The sequence below is a fragment of the Nuphar pumila genome, chromosome 2, assembly GCF_984573655.1.
Source record: "Nuphar pumila chromosome 2, dmNupPumi1.hap1.1, whole genome shotgun sequence".
Lineage (NCBI taxonomy): Eukaryota > Viridiplantae > Streptophyta > Magnoliopsida > Nymphaeales > Nymphaeaceae > Nuphar > Nuphar pumila.
The window spans coordinates 96,618,242-96,639,485 of record NC_143250.1 but is presented as its reverse complement, the minus strand read 5'-3'; the positions used below and the strand labels follow the sequence as shown (position 1 = coordinate 96,639,485).

General features: G+C 39.3%; 2 protein-coding genes across 3 annotated transcripts; both read right to left on the bottom strand.

Moving 5' to 3' along the window:
• Positions 1–4,657: 4,657 nt before the first annotated feature.
• Positions 4,658–8,055, bottom strand: LOC149846271 (Adenine nucleotide alpha hydrolases-like superfamily protein). 2 transcript variants are annotated; one of them, XM_089996281.1, is made up of 4 exons: positions 7,685–8,055; positions 5,958–6,064; positions 5,090–5,208; positions 4,658–4,937 (listed from the first exon to the last, which is right to left on the bottom strand). In XM_089996281.1, exons 1-4 carry the CDS (start codon positions 7,872–7,874, stop codon positions 4,856–4,858), a joined length of 498 nt encoding a protein of 165 aa, XP_089852407.1. In that variant the 5' UTR covers positions 7,875–8,055; the 3' UTR covers positions 4,658–4,855. The 2 variants fall into 2 exon arrangements, with proteins under 2 accessions (XP_089852407.1, XP_089852405.1); XM_089996279.1 differs by having other exon boundaries at positions 5,958–6,067; positions 7,685–8,053.
• Positions 8,056–13,673: 5,618 nt separating this feature from the next.
• LOC149846270 (calreticulin-like) lies at positions 13,674–20,098 on the bottom strand. Its single transcript, XM_089997914.1, has 14 exons — positions 19,969–20,098; positions 17,009–17,116; positions 16,725–16,917; positions 16,356–16,614; positions 16,218–16,274; positions 15,942–15,989; positions 15,708–15,794; positions 15,572–15,629; positions 15,402–15,469; positions 15,202–15,297; positions 15,076–15,123; positions 14,316–14,348; positions 14,162–14,233; positions 13,674–14,067 (listed from the first exon to the last, which is right to left on the bottom strand). The coding sequence occupies exons 1-14, from the start codon at positions 20,063–20,065 to the stop codon at positions 14,056–14,058; spliced, it is 1,236 nt and encodes a 411-aa protein (XP_089854040.1). The 5' UTR covers positions 20,066–20,098; the 3' UTR covers positions 13,674–14,055.
• Positions 20,099–21,244: the final 1,146 nt, after the last annotated feature.

The window sequence follows — 21,244 nt, the reverse complement described above, 5'->3', positions numbered from 1 at the left end:
AAAGTGAGACCTTTTATTTTTATATTTTTTGAGACAAGCATAGTTGAGCCATGCATTATCGTTTCACTTTGGTGAAAACGACAATACTCATAGTTGCTCTAACTCTTTAATTCTCAAGGAATTGACTTCAGTTGGTGAAACTAGCAGATCATATATATAGAGGCAATTCAGCATTGTACCTTTGGGTACGAACATGCTTCATGGGCTGGAATACACATCTACTATCACACCCTGTGTAAATTTGGAACACAACGACCTACCTTTTGGTAGAATCGATGTTTCATAAATTCACACATAATCATAATAACTAATCTTAATACGGTCCAAAGAATCCTTAATCAACACGACTTAGATCACTTTGGTGATTACATGAATCGGTCAATCAAGATCATTTACCGAAAACCTATTCGTATTATGGAGCACGCACATGCACACATTTTAATGCATGTATATTCATGACATAATGCAAGTTCATGCTTCAACTAATATACATAAACTAACTCATGAATTTAGTTACAATTCAAGCTTAAAACCATCATACACAACTTAACCAACACAAAATACATGAATTTACATGCATAAGTCATGCATTATTAAAAATAAATACTTTATAAAGCATGAAAAATAACAAAAACATGCTCATGTGGGTAAAACCCAGGGTCCTCAAGTAGGAACATGTCTGAAAACACTCTGGACCGGTCTGAAACGACCCTGAACCGGTCATCTAAGGGTTCAAACCGGTTTTGAACCTTATGAACCGGTATCAAATATGAACAAAAGTTCATAAAACCCTATAACTGTATGCCAAAATCCATGCACCTCCTTATCTTTACGAAAACAGGGTCTTAACATCTTGAAACCAGTGAAAAACTGGAAGAAATCGGTCAAAAATGGCTCTAAACCGGTCCCGAAAAAAGGTTGAATCAGTACATGATCTAGTTCAGGCCAAATAGTGTCTGGATCCTACAGAAGTATGGATCCAATCCAGTCTAAATAGGGTCTGGGTCTAACCTGGTCTGAACTGGACCCGGTCTAAAATAGACTCGGGTCTGACCCGGTCCAAAGTGGACCTTGGTTGGACCCGATCCAAAAAGAGACTCGGGTTGGACCCGATCCGAAAAGGGACCCAGTAGTCTCGGGCCGAAAATGGACCGGGTCTAACCCGGTCCGAACAAGGGACCCGGGTCTAACCCGATCCGAACAAGAACCCGGGTTGGACCCGATCCAAACAAAGACCTGGGTCTGACCCGGTCCAAAATAGACCTGGGTCTGACCTTGTCCAAAGTGGACCCGGGTTGGACCCAGTCCAAAGTGGACCCGGTTCAAAAAAAACTAGGTCTTACCCAATTCAAAATAGACCCAGGTCTGACCCGGTCCTTGGCAGGAACCGGGTCTAACTCGATACTAAATGAACCTGGGTCTAATCCGGTCTGATCGGGGCCCGGATCTTTTCGGATCATACCCAGAAGTATTATGGGTCAAGGTCCGATCCAAAAATAAATATCAGACCCGATCCACCCCAAATGGGTTTGGATCGGGCCTGTCACCGGGTCAACATGCGGGACCTGATCCTGTTCCACTGTTAAAACGAAACAGAAACCCTCAGGTTTCTGTTTGCATTTTTCTGAGAAACCGAAAAGGTTTCTCCTCATCGTCGCCCAACGGCGACGTTCACCTCCCCCGACGACGCACCTTCGGCGATGCATCTACGACAATGCAACCTCGACGACACCCCGACGACAAGTAAGGGTTACAGTTTTTTTTTTTATCTGTCGTCAGAACAACCGATAAATCGGCGATGTCGTCGAGCTGCCAGCGGCGCTGACTAGGCCGCCACTGCCCCAACACCTCCTCAGCAAAAAACCATCGACCGAAGTCTCCAGCCCGACGGTTGAAGGGTTTTGATGAATAGGGTTTTTCAACCCTGCATTTTCTGACGACTGACGCAATAGGTAAGGAGTTCGCTGCACTCCGCCGGCAATCTAGCGGTCCGACAAAGTCCCCTCCCCCAGCAATCTAGCGGTCCGACAAAGCCCCCTCCCCCGGCGACATCCTATGGCGATCCCGATGCTGGCAGACTACCCTGCAACCCAATGGCGCAAGTGAAACCCTCGATCCTCTGTTTTTTTTTTTTTTTGACAGAGGGTCATCGGGGCTGCAATCACCACCGGCGTATGGCTGCCGAAAATGGCAGTCGCCCCACGGTGACAGTCACCCTCTATGGCAGTCGCCCCACGGTGACTGTTGTTGTCTACTGAAGACCCACGTCGCCCCACGACGACGGGCGATCACCTCATAAAATGGGTCTGTCACACCGGTGAAGGTTGTCGCACCATGGCAACAGTCAGCGGGAAATCATGATCGTCATCCTGTTGCTGTTTGCGACAGACTGCCGGAATGACCGGTGACCCATGTCACCCCACGGTGACATGTGATCAGTGGCCAGAATTCAGACAACGCTGAAAGGCCCTACACGACCACGCGCAGCGGAAGCATGGTGGGCCCATAACCCAATGTTGGCATTTTCTGTAAAACAAACACAGAAAGCGTACCTGTATTCGCCATAGAGCACGTGCAAAAAATTCAGCGTTCTTCTCAACCGGTCGATGCCCATAATGAGCAGGACCCTATACCACGTAAATAGGATGTGAATTTGGGTAGGATTACAACTACGAATCTCTCATCATCTTCGTAGCATCCTACCCCCTTATATAATGGGAGAAATAGGCAGTCACGTGAATGTGGTCTCTCCACATTCACGTAAGTCCCACCCACTAACCTCATTATGTGGCCACTAATGTGACTCACTAATGGTTGTCAAACCGGGTCACCCTGTGGGTTGGACCCAGACTCAATATATCCAACAATTTACACAAACTACCAAGCTTTGCCTGCGGTACTTACGGTCGTTGTCCTGGCAGCATAAAACTCCATGAGCTTACCTCTTGCCCTCAAGGAGTTGTCAGGCTTCGGCCATGAAATTTAAACCTAAACCACCTTCCTAGAGGCCTAGATCCCATCCCACTATGTGAAACCCCTTTGAGGATCGGTGTTATCCCTGCATCGTGAGTTCAAAATTCATATCCTTGTTGCAAGCTGAAGCAGCAGGCTCCTCAAGAGTAAGGGACCTTAGGGTGTTATGCTGCAAGACAAGCAGACGTAGCTCGACAGGAATTTCCAGCACCAGAGTTCTCTCTCTTTATGTATTGGTTTCCTCAAAAAGAAAAGTCTCTTTTTGGGCATCCAGTAAATTTAAAGTAAAAAAAAAATATAATTTATCCGGATGTCTGAACATTTTCTTGAAATGTTAAGAAATTGTCTTATATTTTGAAAACTCAGGTGGTTAAAATCTAATTTCTCCACACTTAAAACACCTATACATAAAGAACCCATAGTTCAAGTGCATAAGCAACTCTTTGTTGACTCAAAAAATGGATCCTTGGATATTCAAATGCCATTGCACCATGGGAGCACTCGCCGGCAGCTGGATTATGTGTCCAAATAATTTCAAAGAGTGCATGATTTTCATTCTCAATTTGATGTCATGTTAAAATTCAATTTGGCATAGTGGGATGGAGCTTAGACCGTTTGACTTTGACGGGTAGTCTAGGTTCAGATCCTATGGGCGTCACCCACTGCATATCCCTGGGGTCGAGGGGTAAGCCCTCGGAGTTTTACACTGACATGGACTGAGACCGCAAGTACGGCAGGCTGAGTCAGCGCAGCTAGGTCTCGGAACCTGGGGCGGTTCCACCGAGTAAAAAAAATGTCAGATTGTAAATGCTCACGATGTTGTTCAGGCCTTATATCGTTGGACTTTAAAAATCGTGAACCAAATGATGTAATAACTCAAGCCAAACAAACGCTAATCCCTATTATAGGTTGTGGGAATGAATGAAATAGTTGGATCGCTAGGTTGCACTATCTTAACCTTAGGTTCGAACCTAGCAGGGTTATCACCTACTGGACTATCAAAAAAGAAAATACAACGAAAAATAAAACAAGGGTTATTGGTCCAAGTCCCATCAATTCCTCCAGCTCCAGGACACACAGACACCACTCACCCCAAGGTTTTTCTCTCTACTGGTAGTCACTCTACCTTGCAAAAAGCCACGCACTGGAATTATTCACCCTCTCTTCTTCCTCACCTACTTGTAGCAGCAGAGAGGTGTTGATGGCTTTACTACTTTAACCAACTCACCCTGATATCCAAGATTTTTTTTTTTTGTAAACTGCAATCCGATCAAAAGTTTGTCCAGCTTTCCATTTATAATCGCTAATTCCCAAAAAGGATCCCATCTATGATGATCCTAGCCATCCAGGATGGCTAAGTCCACACCCAAGCAAGAATGTAGACTAATCCCAGCCGTTGGTTAGATAGCTAAATATTGAATCTAAGATGGACACCCACTGACTGGCCAGGTGGAGTTTTACCCACAATTTTGCCAATTCTTTTATGACAACAACATCAACTTCAAAGCCATTATTTTATCCACTATCAACAAAGCTCATCAAGCATATTTGCATAGGTATTGTTTAAGCTTGAAGATGTTGAAGATTTTGGGTTCCACAAAAAAAAATTATATACACACCACTGCACACACACACAGATCAACTTCGAAACCATTATTTTATCCACCATCAACAAAGCTCATCAAGCATATTTGCATAGGCATTGTTTAAGCAGAAGATGTTGAGGACTTTGGGTTCCACAAAAAGCATTCTTATATATAACACTGCAGAGAGAGAGAGAGAGAGAGAGAGAGAAGCATTCTTATATACATACCCCTGCACACACACACACAGCACTACATCCAAGACCAAAAAGTCCACAAGCATTTGTCCAACCCCAACTCTAGGCTTTGGGTTTCTTGACAATCAAAACAGGACATTTCACATTTTGTGCACAGTGATTGCTCACACTCCCTAAGAAAGCCCTGCAAACACAGACAGTAACAAGTAAACAACACAGGAAAGGAAAACCCTCAGAAACAAACATCTAAAAGGTAATGAAGAAGGATCACACATTCACACCAACAGATTTTTTTTTTTTTGTCGTGGAAAAACATTCAATAAAGTGCCTACTTACCTTTTGATGAGCCCATATCCATGGCTTCCCATGACCAGAATGTCACCCCCAACCTTCTCAACCATGTCACATATCACATCCCTTGCATCTCCACACCCAACCTTAGTGTCAACTTTGACCTACCCAGAAATTTCCATTTACACAAAATCAAACCATTGCACAAAAACACCTAAATTGAGCTACTCGTTTTAACTCACCATTTGTTACACATAAACTAGTGATGTGGGTCAGCTTAAAATGACCAAATCCAATGCAAAGTCTATAGCTAAGTTCCAAGCATTAAACAATATTGCTTGAGATTCAATCGCTACCAAGATTTGGTGTGCACTTCAAATTTGAGCTGAACCGCCAAAGCAAATATGGAACATTGCAAAATTACCACATGAATCTAATATATGTAATCACCACTGCGGGGTCACCCGCGTGGCAAGAGGGGTGGTTGTGAAGGCGTTGAGATGAAGGCACCTTATGCAGTTGACATGAGGATCACTCCTAAACTCGGCAAAGATCAATTTGATGCAGTGGACAGGAGGATCACTCCTGAACCCCGCAAAATCAACACCCTAACTAAAACCTTAATTTCTATGAAAGAAAGAATTAATGAAAAATGACAGAAATTTGAAAGAAAAATAACTACAAATCAATAATAATTTATTTATCAAGCTCCCTCCTCCCTCCAGTTTACAATGAATATATATAACAAACCAGAAAGTCCCTAGAAACCTAATCCTATTAGGAATATGAGATATATCCAAAATAAAACAAAGATCCAAAACGTAACTCAAAATCCAATACACTTAAATAATTAAAGGAAACTCAATAACCAAAATGGATCCGAATGGGACCCTAAGTAATGAGGAAGACTTACATGCTTTAGGTCCTTGCAGACCGCAGTAGCCTTTTCCAGAACGGAAGCAGCCATGTCTAGACTGTATTTCTCCATGGAATCAACCACCTCCGTTGAGAACAAATACCCTGCTGCAGAAAACGGAATCCACGTTACACGAGATCCCAAAAACCAAACAGAAATGACACGAGTCCGTGCTATCTGGGAAAGTTATAAATGGGTTGGACCTTACAGGGTCCAAACTCATGGTCCAAACAAAGGATCTGGGTTGGATTGGATATCCGTTTATAAACGAAAACGGTAAAACAGGTGGTATCCACTCAATAATCGGGGTTGGATACGTACCCAGCTCAGCATCTAAAGCGGAAAGGTAGTCTGACCCGATCACATATAAAACATATCCAATTAGATAATCGGATCCGAGTTCGGTATTACATTTTCCCTTCCAACTCTGATTCGAAACCAACCCGATAAATCAGATTCAGTAATGCTTAGATCCGATACAATCCCGACCCGTTTAAATCCCTACTCGATAGCAACCAAAATATCTTTTTATAACTTCCAACACTTTTTGGTAGCCGAAACAGTGAAGTACCGATCCGGTTGCCTATGCATACCCAAAGTTATTCGGTTCTCTACTTGGACCCACGACTCAGCAACTAACAACATGGGTCGAGTAACCCGATCCGAATAGAAAAAGCAAACTGTTTAGACCCGATCTCTTCGGATTTTATGAGGTTACTTGGTTATTTTTTTTCTATTGTAATTATTTTATATAATTGAAGAAAAATCGGCCACGCTCACCAACTTCATTGGCATAAACTCTAGACCCCACCCGTATATAGACCAAAATGCTTATAGACCCGACCCGGTTCTCACTCAACCTGTACTCTCAAAATGTTTGACACGATATCAACCCGACCCGTTAACTATACGAACCCGATACCAACCCAACCCGTTAACTACACGAACCCCATATCAACCCGACCCGTTAACTAAATTTGAATTTTGAGTCTACAACAAACCATGTGACGAGAGCGGAACCCGAACACGATTTCAAACGGGTTTGGGTTTGGGTTTGGGTTTAATTTTCAGACCCGATTCAAATTTGGGTTTGACAAAACCAGACCCGAAACGGACACAGGCAAAACCCAACGCCTCAATGCCCAATGTGCGGATCCAATAAACGGGTGACCCGAGACCCACAACCATGGTGGGTACCGGCGCCGAACTGGACTCAGATCCGAATACCATCCGGACCAATCCGTCGGGTCATGTCCAAACCCAATTTGATAAGTGGACCGTAATGATCATTCACCCCCGAGACGAAACAGAAACCCAACGTGCTTCACAGGGATACTCCAATTCGCTCCCATGTCGTGTCGTGTATCACATTTCCTAAATGAAATAAAAAATGGCGTGTCGCGGTGTCCTTTTGCCATTCCTAACATCCCCGACACGAAAAAACACCCAACATACTTCACAGCGATACTCCAATTTGCTATCGTGTCGTGTCATGTTTCACACGTTTCCTGAATGAAAATAAAAAATGGCGTGTCCCGGTGTCCTTCTATAATCCCTAACATCCCCGAGACGAAACAACACCCAAACATACTTCACAGGGATACTACACTTTGCTCCCGTGTCGTGTCCACTACTATACAAACCCTAATCGGAAAAAGATGGAAGAGAAACGACCATCTGAAAAAAAATGGATCATTCTAACCTCGAAGAAAGCCGGAAAGTACCTGTTCCGTCTAGGGCGGTGTAGACAGTTCGAGGGGGCCTGGCGTAGGCGAGGATGAGGGTATCTTTGGAATTTCCGTTTTCCACATCGCAGACGAGATTCTCCAAGCACCAGGAGAGGGCGTACATGCTCTGCTCGCTCTCGTCCACCGCCACCACGATCCGACGCTCCCTGACCTCCTCGTCGGCCATCGGAAAACCAGGAAAAGAAGAAACTCTGCTCGAAAGTCGAAGAAGGTACGCCGGAAAACCGTAATCGGAAATCGCTCGATCGCTTCGCTCCGCAGATGATGCGCTGGGTTCCGGCGAACGGCGGTCGGGAGGGGTTTATAGCGCTCCCGAGATGAGCGGTTTCTGGTTTTGGGCATCCCGCGGCTTTCCGCGTCCACGGTTTTGGAAGCTATGAATGATTCCCGGAAATGCAACGTGGTTTCTTGGGAATTACGAGAATGTCCCGCGGGCGTGGGTGTGGCGTTACTGAATGGGCCCTCTATGAATTCTGTAATGACAAGATGTCCTATGGATTGAAAACGTGCTGGCAAATCGGTTTTCTGGTGTTTGACCCGATCCATGATCTGGTAGGGTCTGGATAGGATTGTCAATGAATCGGATTTTATCCGATACCCGATTAAATTTGATTCCGATTAATTGCATCCAACACCATATCCGATTATAATCGGATGCAGATATGGTTTAATTTTTTTTTTTCTACCGAATCTGACAAATGTCTGAACTTAACGGATATCTGAATATGGTTACATGTAAAAGAGCAGATTGGGTATGAGCTTTTCACCATCCAAGTCCGAATCCAAATTAGAATCCGATTAGCCAAGAGCAGATTGGTCGAATACCATATCGGCCACACCCAATCCAAATCCAAACCGTTTACATCCCTAGGTGGGGAAAGATCTGGACTTTATCCTACACCGGAAACGCCATCAGGCACTTCCCGATCCAATGAACATGACGATCGACGGGTGAGGTTGAATGAGATGTATCAATGCCAAAATCTAGTTCTCAGGAAACACTCACGATATTTTGAAGAAACAAGCTTTTCTTGAAAAAATCTAAAGAAAATATCAGGCACATGTAAATATATATATATATATATATATATATATATATATATATATATATATATATATATATATATATATATATATATATATATATATAAATAAAACTTAAATAATATAAAAAGATACTGTTTTTTATCACGTTAAATATGGTGATAGGAAACATGATATTTTCAAAATAGACGATATTTTGAAAATATCACATTTTTTTGTATTATATGATATTTCAAAATATCGTGATATTTCTGACATAGGCTGATATGGCTGGGATTTGAAGGCCATGTTTTGGGCCTGTTTAGGACAATGGGTCAGGGCTTCAGTTGTGGAATATGCAGCGGGTCTGGCTATCCAAGTCGGGTCCGGGTTTGGTACATCCCACTCTGATTTTACCATGTAGCTTATTGGATGGTGTCTTTCTTTTTATGCCAGAGAAAATCCAGATTTTCTGGATTTTAAATTTCTTAACACCACTAGAATCACTGATTCTTAGGAAATTCTGGATTTTGGGTATCATGCGTGCAGCTTCGGAGATCCAAAATCCTTTCCATGTTGGCTAGGTTGTTTAGGGATGCAACTTGTTTGGAGTTCCCAACAGAGCGAACCCGGATCAACCCAATCGGATCGTGGTAGCATTGATAGAACAAAAATCTGGATCTCGACAGAGGTCCAATCAGGTCCAAGTAACCTATTTGGATATGGGCTTAGCCCCAAGCACTATAATTGGTTTGATCCCCACTTCTTGTTTTTAAATTATAGAAGGCCAGCAGGGATAAGGATCCAAAACCGTGGGTTACATTTCAAGCTAACTCAAACCTGATAACAGTGGGTGGCATGAACGTGTTGTGGATAAGACCAAAGCCTTAAGGCCACGTGTGTGAGGATTTTACAGAGGAAAAAAATTATAATAAAATAAAATATAAAGAAGAATTTAGCTTAATGAGAGCAAAAAAATTTTATAATAAAATAAAATATAAAAAAGAACAATATAAATTTTATATTTTGCTTGAAGGAGAAAAAATTCTAATAAAATAAAATATAAAACTAAAATATAAAGAGGAGCAATATAAATTTTTATATTTTGCTTAAAGGAGGCAAAAAATTTTATAATAAAATTAAAATATAAGGGAAACAATATAAATTTTTATAATAAAATAATAAAAAAAATCAAAACTTGAGGAGAAGCTCAAACCCCTCCTTGCCCCAGGATCCGCCCCTGTGTGTGTATGTATATGTTTTTGTTTTTTTAATAATATAAAAAATAAAAAATTTTGTTTTTGCTCCTTTTTTCTATATTGTGGTGCAAGTGTTTTTGGTCGGCATCAACGTTGTCAAAATCGGTTTATGAACCAAATCGTTTTTTAAGAAGACTCAAAGAATCAGCCGATTCATGCTGGAGACAAATCCGGTTGAACTAATGGTTTTAACTTTTAAAATTCAAAAAAAAAAGTTTTGAAAACTGAAAAATTGCAAAAAAAAATTAAAAGGGCCGATTCTGCTCAAACTGTTTCGATTCATAACCATTCGGGGGTTGAATAGGGGCCATTTTTTTTAGTTGGGCCGAATTCGACATTGAAGCAAATCGATTTGGGACCGATTCCATCCGACTCTGGTGGTTGATATATTCACTTGGATTTGTATTTCTCTTGGCCTTCTCTCACGGATCCGTTTCTCACATGTCTAACCTGTTGGCTTATCTTCATTGCTCGTTTGCAATATCTATCTCCTCTACCCCTCCACCCTTTTCTTTGACTGTCACTCGGACCCTACATTGCGTGCAATGGACGAGTAAGCATTGCCATCATCTCTGTTACCAACCCCACCGACATTGTACTACTGCCTTTATCACGAGAAACAGATCAATCATTCTCATCCCATGAACTCTCAATTTTGTACCCAGGTATTAAATGCCCACCCTCCCTCTAACCTTTTAAGAGATTACCACGTGAATTTACATGATGAAAGCATTTTCTTTTATATATTCTCCCTTCATTAAAGGTACCTCTCACCCCCATTCACAAACATGACCGATGTCTTTATGCTAATTATCTCATAGACATGTTCATTTTGTCCTTGACACAACAACAGTCAAGATTTTCAACAAAAGAAAAGAATCCAGAAGTCCACCAACCAATGTCAAGAACTAAAGTTTTTTATTATGCTTGTTTAGTCTTGAGACTGAGACAGCTATACATGATGGCAAAAAATCCTTGCCGAGAACCTTAGGCCTGCCTTTTTAAGACGTAAATTCTGAGCATATGCATGATCAAATTCTCTCATGCTTATCATTTGTTAGTTCTTGACCTAACTAAAGTAAAAACAAAAATATTAAACTAATTAAAACAAAAAAATAACTCAATTTTATAAGAATCATGATTGTATTTAGCATATGCAACAAGTCTTTTCAACTCCTAAATTACCACAATGAATGAGTAAAGTCTCGTGAAGGTTTTCAGTGATACTACCCACAAACATCTCTGTCATATATGCATAGAAATTCAACTTCAAAAATCATCAGGCAGTTAAAAATAATTATTTTCACAAATATTTCATGTCATACATTTTCAAAACATAATTAAAATCTTTTATATGCCACTACAGAAGAAAACCTTTTCTTTCACTTTTTTAAATACCCTAATCATTTATGCTTTATTCTAAAAAAATCAAATATATACATATTATTTACTAATCTCCACTCATATGTTTTCTGCACAAGTTTTCTCAATATTTGCTTCTAAACAGTAAACTTTTTCTTTTACATTTTTTTTTATTTTCAAAATTTTTATACTTTTTCTTTCTTTCTTTTATTAAGCACTATATCAAATTTTCAATTTTCGTGACTCGTGTAACAAACTTTGGGTCAATGACTCTCAGGCCAGACGACCTTAAGGTACCAGATACTTAAACTTAATTGCTCAAGTCACTAAACCTTCAATCTTCATAGTTTTATGTATAGTCTGCTTCTATCACGTGCAATGTCAACATCTATTAGGCTCTCTATAAAGTTCATGTAACGGGCTTTCGAGCCGGTGGCTTCCAAACCATATGGCTTTAGAGAACCAAATGTAAACATCTCTCAGACTCTACTTGCTTGAACAAAATAGGTCACATATATTAACTTAGACAAAAAAGTGACTTCTTTCGTTATCTTTTTCATTATAGAAATCAAACATTTTAACTTGTATCTAAGCCCAGCTACTAGGGAATACGAAGATGCAAAAAAAATAAATGTATGCTCTCTTTTTTTCAATTTGTTCATTTGCTTAGTTTTTCAAAAATAAAACTGTGCATATTCTTACTTGTGGTTTAAAATAAACTCTAACATGCATCTATAATCATTTCTTTGAAATCCACATAAATAACTATGATTTTCTAGATCAGTGTCAGAAAAAATTTTTGTGGGACTTAAAAATTTTCTAAAAACATTAGATTATGTAAAGCATTCATATAAGGTCAAACTCATTCTTTAAAAGCCCAATTTTTATGAGTTTTCATCAAAAGCGCAAGTACAAAGATAGAAAAAAATTGAATGTGCAAACTACATCTTCTCTTATGCTTGAATGACAATGTCCTCAGTGACACTCCCACATGCTTGCATGAAACTGAGTGAATGCATATGAGAACAAAAATAAATAAGAGAGAAGTAGTAGAAGTCATTTGATTCACACGGTGAAACTTTACCTGATACAACATGTGAATGACCCTGCATAGATTTCACCTGTCTACCTGTTATGCAACTCATAAAAATAAAAATAAAAAATATAATGCATACATGCTCTATCATTCACGCTCACGAAAAAAAAAGACTAACTAAAAATAAAAAACTACTAAAACTACTAATAATATATCACAAATATGGGTTGTCTCCCATAAAGCACTAAGTTTTACGTTCTCAGTCAGACAGATCTCTGAAGACCCTTCATCGTCCATGAGATCAATGGACATGAAGTCATGTTCAATTAAAGGTTCTAAGAAAAATAGTGTCATCTGTGACACTGCGCACTATGTTTTCTTCAACTCTACCCCTATAAATCCTACAATAACTTTGAAACCTTAAAGGACAGAGCTTAGTCTCCACGTGAAGATTAGTCTCAAAGGACGAAGAGTCATAAACTGAACAACTATCAGGGCACGCATCCAACTATGGATCGGATTGCTTCTTTGTGACGTCTAACATCCTGAAACAAACCCAAGGCACCTCAAAATCATTCTAGAATTGTTCATAATGAATCAAATTGGTCTTGTCAACAAAGATTCCGTGGTAAGCTTATGAGCAAATCAAGTAGCTATATTAGCCACAGCAGCCGTTCAATGGGTGTGAATAGATTATAGAAGGACAAACCACTGAAGAGGTTTCCAACCATAGCTCATTTGCATGCAGATCCTGCAGCATCTTGTAATCATGAAGGTTTGCAAATAAAAAAACAAGAAAAACCTCTTCGACTACAGGATAAAGTTATCACTGGAGATACCCTTATCCAAAGGAAATAGTCACTGGGCAAATTTTTCTCCTCAAAAAATGGAAAGAAACCTCCCTCCAACACAAAAAAGCGAGGAAAATTTTCTTCTCTGATAGCATGTGTGTGCAGCACACGAGAGCACCGCCTTGAATTCATACCCAAAGCCCAACCAATAATTTCATGCATGTAGTTCAAGTTTTCATCATGCTGGGAAACATAAGACCGCTGACACGGGCAGGGTAGCACAAACTGACCACTCTTTTGGTGCTACGTGCTACTTTGGGACACCGTCAACATGGTGACACACACACACAGGAGTTGCATTTAAACATCAATCATCAAATGCAGTAACAGAAGCCCGGGTCCCAGACCAAGGGGACAAATCCACCCATGAGGGGCAATTCTAACCCGATCAGATGGCTCCCTGATTCAGAGCATACAGAGATAAGGATGAGTGCAAGTCGGTCTAGAAAAACCATCTGTTTAAATAAATGACCACGCAAAGATACCTCAAGCAACTAAAACCACATGAAACAAAAACCGTGCTTGAATTCCACGTATTGTGGCAAGACAAGAGAAAGAATTGTAACCAAAAAAAGATCAAAATCACTTCTAATTATCTATTCCTATCATATTTTCTCTCATGGGTAAGCCCCAAACTGGCACATATCATTCCACAAATCCAAACTTTTTGTGGCTAACTTTCGGGAGGCTCACAGGCTAAAGCGCTAACTGTTATTTTTAATCTAGCAAAACGTGATAAGGAGTGGATATAAGCTACTGCAAAGAAAAAAATCGAGTTACTGCTGCCGTCAAAACCAGATGTTGCTGGCCATCGCTCTATAGTTCATCCTGAAATTTAACAAGCACAGACAACCATCAAGCAATAAGCAAAGCCACATTGGAGGGATTTACAGTTTTAGAAGAAAAAAGAGCAAAGTATTACGTGTTTGACATCCTCAGTTTCTGCATCATCAGCTTCAGCATCATCCCCATCGTCAGAATCATCTTTGTCATCCTGTTGAAAGAAGAATGTGAGAGAACTTGGAGAAGGTTTTGAAAAAAAAAAAGGCGCTTTTTAAATCAAAGAGAAAACTCACATCAGAGTCATCAGCCGGTTCACTCTTGAATTCCTTCAAAGAAAGAAGTGGGGAAGAATTAAGAAATTTACAAGAAAACATAAGATATAAAACACGCAAACCACCTTGTTGGCTCAACCAACATACTGCAGATATCTAAGTTTAATTTGGGAAGAATCTAGCTGATTCTCTTCTACCAATCAGGCAACCTGGATTTGCAGCAGCAAGTTCTTTTCCTTATTTTCTTTTTTTCTTTTCAATTGAAGGCAACAACACATTTCTATCTCAAAAATCAGAATCTAACTTCATTGGAGTCCATTTTTGCTTACAGCAATGCCCAAGAAGGATCTTGGTGGCACTGCTATGAAGTTATTTTATCATCCAGAAAGACCATAGCCGGAGTGCATCATTCTGACTCTCTGAGGAGATGGGGAACGTTGTACTTGACATAGTTTTTCTTTTCAATGGAAGGTAACAATACATTTCTATCTCAAAAACCAGTATGCTAACATTATGGGAGTGCATTTTTGCTTACAGCAATGCCCAAGAAGGATCTTGATGACAGTGCTATGAAGTTATTTTACCATCAAGAAAGACCATAGCTGTTCTGACGGAGGCTCTAGGGAAGGTTGTACTCGACATAATGTTGTGTTTTGCTATTGAACTACAATTTTGGAAAACTACAAGTTTACAAAAGAATACTTACAAAAACACAATGCAAGTTGATAACGTGAATAACCAATTAGATGTTTAGAGCTACAGGAAAACATGGTCACAATACCTTCTCTTCCCTCTTCTTCTCTACCTCATCGAATGATGCTTTCTCAGCCTAGAAATACCACCAAAAGAACATAATAACAATAATACAAGGGAAATAGGAAGGTGAGAAAACTGGGAAAGATCTTACATCTTTTAGCTTTCCCCATGTCTCTTCAGCAAACTTCTTTGCATACTCAGGATCATCAGTGACTAGTACATTGTCAAACAGGGTTCCAGATTTCACCTGGAATCACAAACAATATTAACTGCTAGTCAGCTGATCACTGCATACTCATACACTCCACAAACAAACAAACACGAAGAACATTATTTCAATTTGGAACTAACCTGCCACAACTCAATAGCCACATATTTTAAATTAGGGAAAACATAGATATCTGGATCATCATTGAAGTCTGGAATGCAAGAGAAGTTAGCAGCAGATTACAATACATAAATCTAAAAACAGTATAGAAGCAATCTGAAGAATAAGGAATAAGTAGCTAAGCAGGACATACCTGGATTGTCAATCATCGGTGCCTTCCACTTCCCCTTGTAGTTGGGATTCTTAATTTTCTGTCAGCAGATCAGTGTTATCTTTCAGTAGCTCAAACCCTAGCATTGCTTAAATTAACTTAACAGAGTTCTACTCACCTTGGGCTTCCATGGTCCCTTGTATTCAGGGTTTGGAATAGTTGGGGCAGTCCATTCACCATCCTCATCATCATCCCAGTCTTCGGGCTGCAAGGGGAAAAAATAAAATATAAACAAGTCAAAGAATTAAAAACAACTGCATGATATGAAAGATGATGCTTTCCAATATCCTGAGAAAAAGTATACATTCCAAGCTACAATGCTTTAAACTATCCCGCATTCATGCAGTGCTACCTTTTTGGCATCATAATCAGGGATCTCCTTGGGGATGTCATCATATCCCTTGACAAGCAAGATAATGCAGTTAGTTCATTTTGAAGAATGGGTCAATCCACAAGAACATGTGCCATATAACAACAAAGAAAAAAATCTGATAATTTACAACAAACAATTTTATTAGAGAGAGAAATCTTCAAGTCAAAACATAATGAGAAGATGCTCATCATTCAAGAATTAGCATGTCTTGTCTGAAAATAACAGATAGTCACCTCTGAGACTCTCAGATCATACCTCAGGCTTCTTATCTTCAGGGTCTGGAATGAATTCCTTATCATCCCAATCCTCAGGCTGCAAGCACCACAAAACTGACTTGAGAAGCCAAATCTAAAATGGAAAATGGTTTGATACATATGAATGAGGTCCACCCACTTTTTTGGCTTCGGGATCCTTGATTTTCTTTGGTGGAAGGATGTCCCAGTCTGAATACAAGCTCCCAGATTGTTTTTCATTGTTGTCAATTAAGACACTGTACGTGGCATCAGGCCCAATTATTAAAGTATAAACATGCGTCAATTGGTCAGTCTCACAAGGGATGTCCTTATTTATAAGATGGTTATTGCCATTACGTGTAAGAATGACATGAACTTTTTTGGTACTATAACCACAAATGTCAGGTCCAAACATGATGCTGCACATTTAACCACATACGAACTATTAGTCAGCAATAATGCACAAGAATCAAACAGCTAGTGCCAGACAATGGAACAGATGATGGAATAAAATGACCAGTGTTATCACCTGTATGGTGTCTCACCACCAAATTTCTTCTGATCAACCTCACCGCTGAGCAACTTCATGTATCCACCACCACAGTCAAGCTTCTGTTCATGCTTAACTGAGAACTGGAACACCAATGTCTTATCCTTGTTGCTGATCTCAGGAATCTCAGCAGATATGGCAAAGAATCGGTAGTCTTCACTTGTCTGGATACCTGCACTCAAGGAGGTAAGTATATTCAAATCAACATTCCTCTCCAATGAAATCCCTGAAGAGTAAAAGTAAACCTTTAGGAACAACAGTACCTTTGTCATTTGGATTTCCATTCCACTTTCCAGAGGTGTAATTCCATTCACCGGCCATCTTCTCATCCTTTTTCCAGTCTGATTTAACCCATCTATTTTCCCATCCATCTAAGCAATCACGATCAGAGAAGCATGCAAATGTCATGAATTGATGTGAAAAAGATAAGATAGATAAAGTAACCAGGTAGTGAAACACCTATCCCAAAGTTGCAACAAATGTGTTAAATGCAAATATAAAACCAAATTATTCAATTAAATAAAAAATAAATTATACAAAAAAAAATCCACAGCAAATTACCACAGAATATGATTTTTTCTTATTTTTTTATATTTTAATCCATCCTCAAGCTTTTCTAAACATTGAAATTTGAACATATGCAGTTTTTATTCAACAAATAATTATGGAGAGTTAGGGACGCTCAGGCACTAAAATATGGGCCACGCTCAAGACAATTGCTCCTGCAGAAAAGACTCGATGATCTCGAAAAAAGCCTAAAAGATCTTTCTAAACCAGGATTAGAGTGCACAGAATCCTAATGGGAATTGGAAATATCTCCCTATGTTTCAGGAAAAAAGCATGAGAAAGAGCAATCTAACTCTTTAATGAATGCTGACCTCTTCTATGGTCGTTTTCATCTTATTTTATGATTTGCAATATAAATTCCCAATATGTGCACCATAATTCTGAAAGGTATAATCAAATGGCATTGCCACTTCATTGAGTTTTCAGCATGAAACCAGTTTTGTCAAGAAGTTATACAGTCCCGTGAATTTTATCTTATTCTGCTCGTTATTAAGAGCTGACAGGATTGACCGAATGTCTTTTTATCTTAATAAAAAAATTCTCAACATTTTGAAGTTGGCTAAAGTTAGTCAAACCACCTTTGAGATTATCCAGCAGAGTGCCTCAATTTTAATGTTTAGCTGTTGATTTTGTAAACAATGAGAACTTTTTGACAAAAAATTTCAAGGGCCCTGAAAGTTTTTATTTCCACTTTATGTTCAAAAGAGGCTTTTTTTGTCTGGTACGCTTCTGATCAAATTTTACACGCACATACATGTGTGTGTGTGTGTGCATGTGCAGACAAACGCACATGTACATACATAGACATGGTGACTTGATTTCATACATAGTAGCAAAGGACATGTCATATTTTTTGTTTTTTGATAGATCATACGGTACAGATGTGATGTACAAGGTTGGCTTCAGATCGCAATGATTCACGTTTAACTAAAGTTATAAAACGGCATTTTAAAACTAAAATTGGCACTAAGAGATGCAAATCTATTCATATCACCAACAGGATCTGAATCATGTCAATCTTAACACTAACATGTAAACTTGTCTCCAAACAAAACAAATCTGAACATACTGCACATTAAATACAAACAAGGTTATAAGCCCAAGTCAGAAATGGAAAAAATGAAAGTGTAAATTCAGAAAAAAGTTTGAGATCAATAGCACAAATTTTAGAAGCAGAGATGATATTACTCCTCAATTGTTCTAGATAAATTAACTCCAGGAATTTCAAATATGAAAAAGAAATTACTTTATGACGACCTACAGGAGGAAGAAAAGAAACAGTGTTTACTAACCCAAACTAAAAGACAACCAGATCAACACGAGAAGAAAGAAAATAAAAAACAAATCTCGACCAATTTTGTTCTTTAACTCAAAAAACAAAGTTATCCCTCTTATGATCTCAATTACAGACCTAAAGAAAAATTTCTCGATCAGAAAACACCAGATCAATGAATGAAGCAACATTTAACATAAAGTAACATGTCAGGGAACTCCAGATCAATGAGTGAACAACTTTTAACACAAAATAGACACGTAAACGATCTAATTTCATACTTCAACAAAAAAACTCAAGATCGACAGAGAAAGAGAAACTGAGAGATCAACGAGTGAAGCAACATTTTAGACGAAGTTAAACGTCAGAAAACACCAGATCGTTTAGCACAAGAACAGACTCGTAAAAAGATCTAATTTCGTTCTTCAACAATAAGTCAAGATCGAGAGAGAGAAGAGAGACAGAGCCGGAGATATAAACGAGTGAAACAACATTTTACAAGAAGTTAAACCTCAGAAAACACAGATCATTTAGCATAAAAACAGACTCGTAAAATTATCTAATTTCATACTTCAACAAAAATTCAAGATCGAGAGAGAGAGAGAGAGACGGAAAGATTAACGAGTGGAACAACATTTTAGACGAAGTTAAACGTCAGAAAACACCAGATCATTTAGCACAAAAGCAGGCTCGTAAAACGATCTAATTTCGTTCTTGAACAATAACTCAAGATCATCAGAGAGAGAGAGAGAGAGAGATAATCGAAGGGATCAACGAGTGAAGCAACAATTTACATTCACCACAAAAACAGACTCGTAAAACGATCTAATTTCATACTTCAACAAAAAAACTCAAGATCCAGAGGGAGAAGAGAGACAGCGAGATCAACGAGGATGCAGCATTTTACATGAAGTTAAATGTCAGAAAACACACGATCATTTAGCACAAAAACAGACTCGTAAGATGATCTAATCTCGTTCTTCAACAATAACTCGAGATCATGAGAGAGAGAAAGAGAGACAATCGGAGAGATCAACGAGTGAAGCAACATTTTATAAATTCACCACAAAAACAGACTCGTAAAACGATCTAATTTCATACTTCAACAAAAACTCAGGATCTAGAGAGAGAAGAAAGTACATTCACCACAAAAACATTCTCGTAAAACGAACTAATTTCATACTTCAACAAAAATTCAAGATCTAGAGAGAGAAGAGAGACGGAAAGAGACAGAGAGACGGAGAGATAAACGAGGAAGCAACATTTTACATGAAGTTAAATGTCAGAAAACACCCGATTATTTAGCACAAAAACAGACTCGTAAGACGATGTAATTTCGTTCTTCAACAATAACTCAAGATCATGAGAGAGAGAGGGTCATACCGTTGAATCGCTCTTCGAAGAAGACTTCCGCAAATACGGTAGAGAGAGAGAGGAGGGCGACGAAGGCCAGAAAACCAAACCCTATCGTCGTCGCCATTAGAGAGGAATGAAACAGGATGAGGAGAGAAGTTGGGAGATCGACTCTCCCGTTAGTGAGGCTTATTATATGTAGATGTCAGGATGGGGCCTACTCGATAAAAACCTATTGGAGAAAACTTTCGCGTCCGTAAAAGAAATTGACGGTAGAGGGGGTTAGATTTTGTACGCTACGTACGATTATGCCCCAATCATTTGAAGAAATGACATGCATTTCTTCAGGGAATATTACGGTGACATATAGTTTGTCTTAGGAAAAATTGAAAAGCACGTGAACCATAAAGGACCTGGGTTTGTACGAAATTTTCGGAATTGCCCTTCATACTTTATGGTCGAAACAGCACTTTTGATGTTGTTAAATGACCAAGCCATTCTTGTTAAAGGTTGTTTAAATGTAGGAATATATTTGCCAATCTTTAGAGTGAAATTCTTGTAATTAAAAAAGGAAGGAAATGGGTGTCATTTTAGAATTTGTACGAGTGTTATCAGACTTTCTGTTTTAAAAAAAAAATTTATTAAAGTACCTTAAGGACCCATTTGCATGTAAAAAAAATGACTGCTTTTCATTAAAATGCATAAATGTGGGTGCCATTATTGCACAATACAACACAAACATGGAAGCTGCTTTCCTCCGTAAAGCAGCCTTCATTTTACACGTTGGACCTCATTTTTCACATATTCAGTTCCCGGTTCAAATAGTTTTCTACAGAAGAAGGTGCCACCGTGACAAGCAAATGCACCTTAAGGGGGCGTATGCATGTCTGACGTGAAAACAGAATCAGACCCCGCCACCCCAAGGAGAGCCATTTTCGCGGAAAACCTAGAGGCAGCGCGTATTTTAGCACGCCGGTCGAGAGTTTTCTGCAGAAACAGCGGTTTTCATTGTTTGATTCGTAACTGTGGAGCCCGAAAAAACGCACGCCCGTCATTGAGTTTTGTGAAAAACACCCATTTCCCGTCAATAAAGATAAAACTACCCCTTTCCTTTGTCAAAATCCCAGAGTTAATACTGACATATCTGAGCTAATCCTGACCTGGATTTTCAGTTAAGAAAGCGGGTCAGTTCAAACGCAGACAAAATGGGAATTTAAGCTGATGATAGAGGGCAAAAAAGCCATGTAAAAATGAAGGGGTATTATTGTCATTCATGTGAATAACCTCTTTCTAATTAAATTATTTT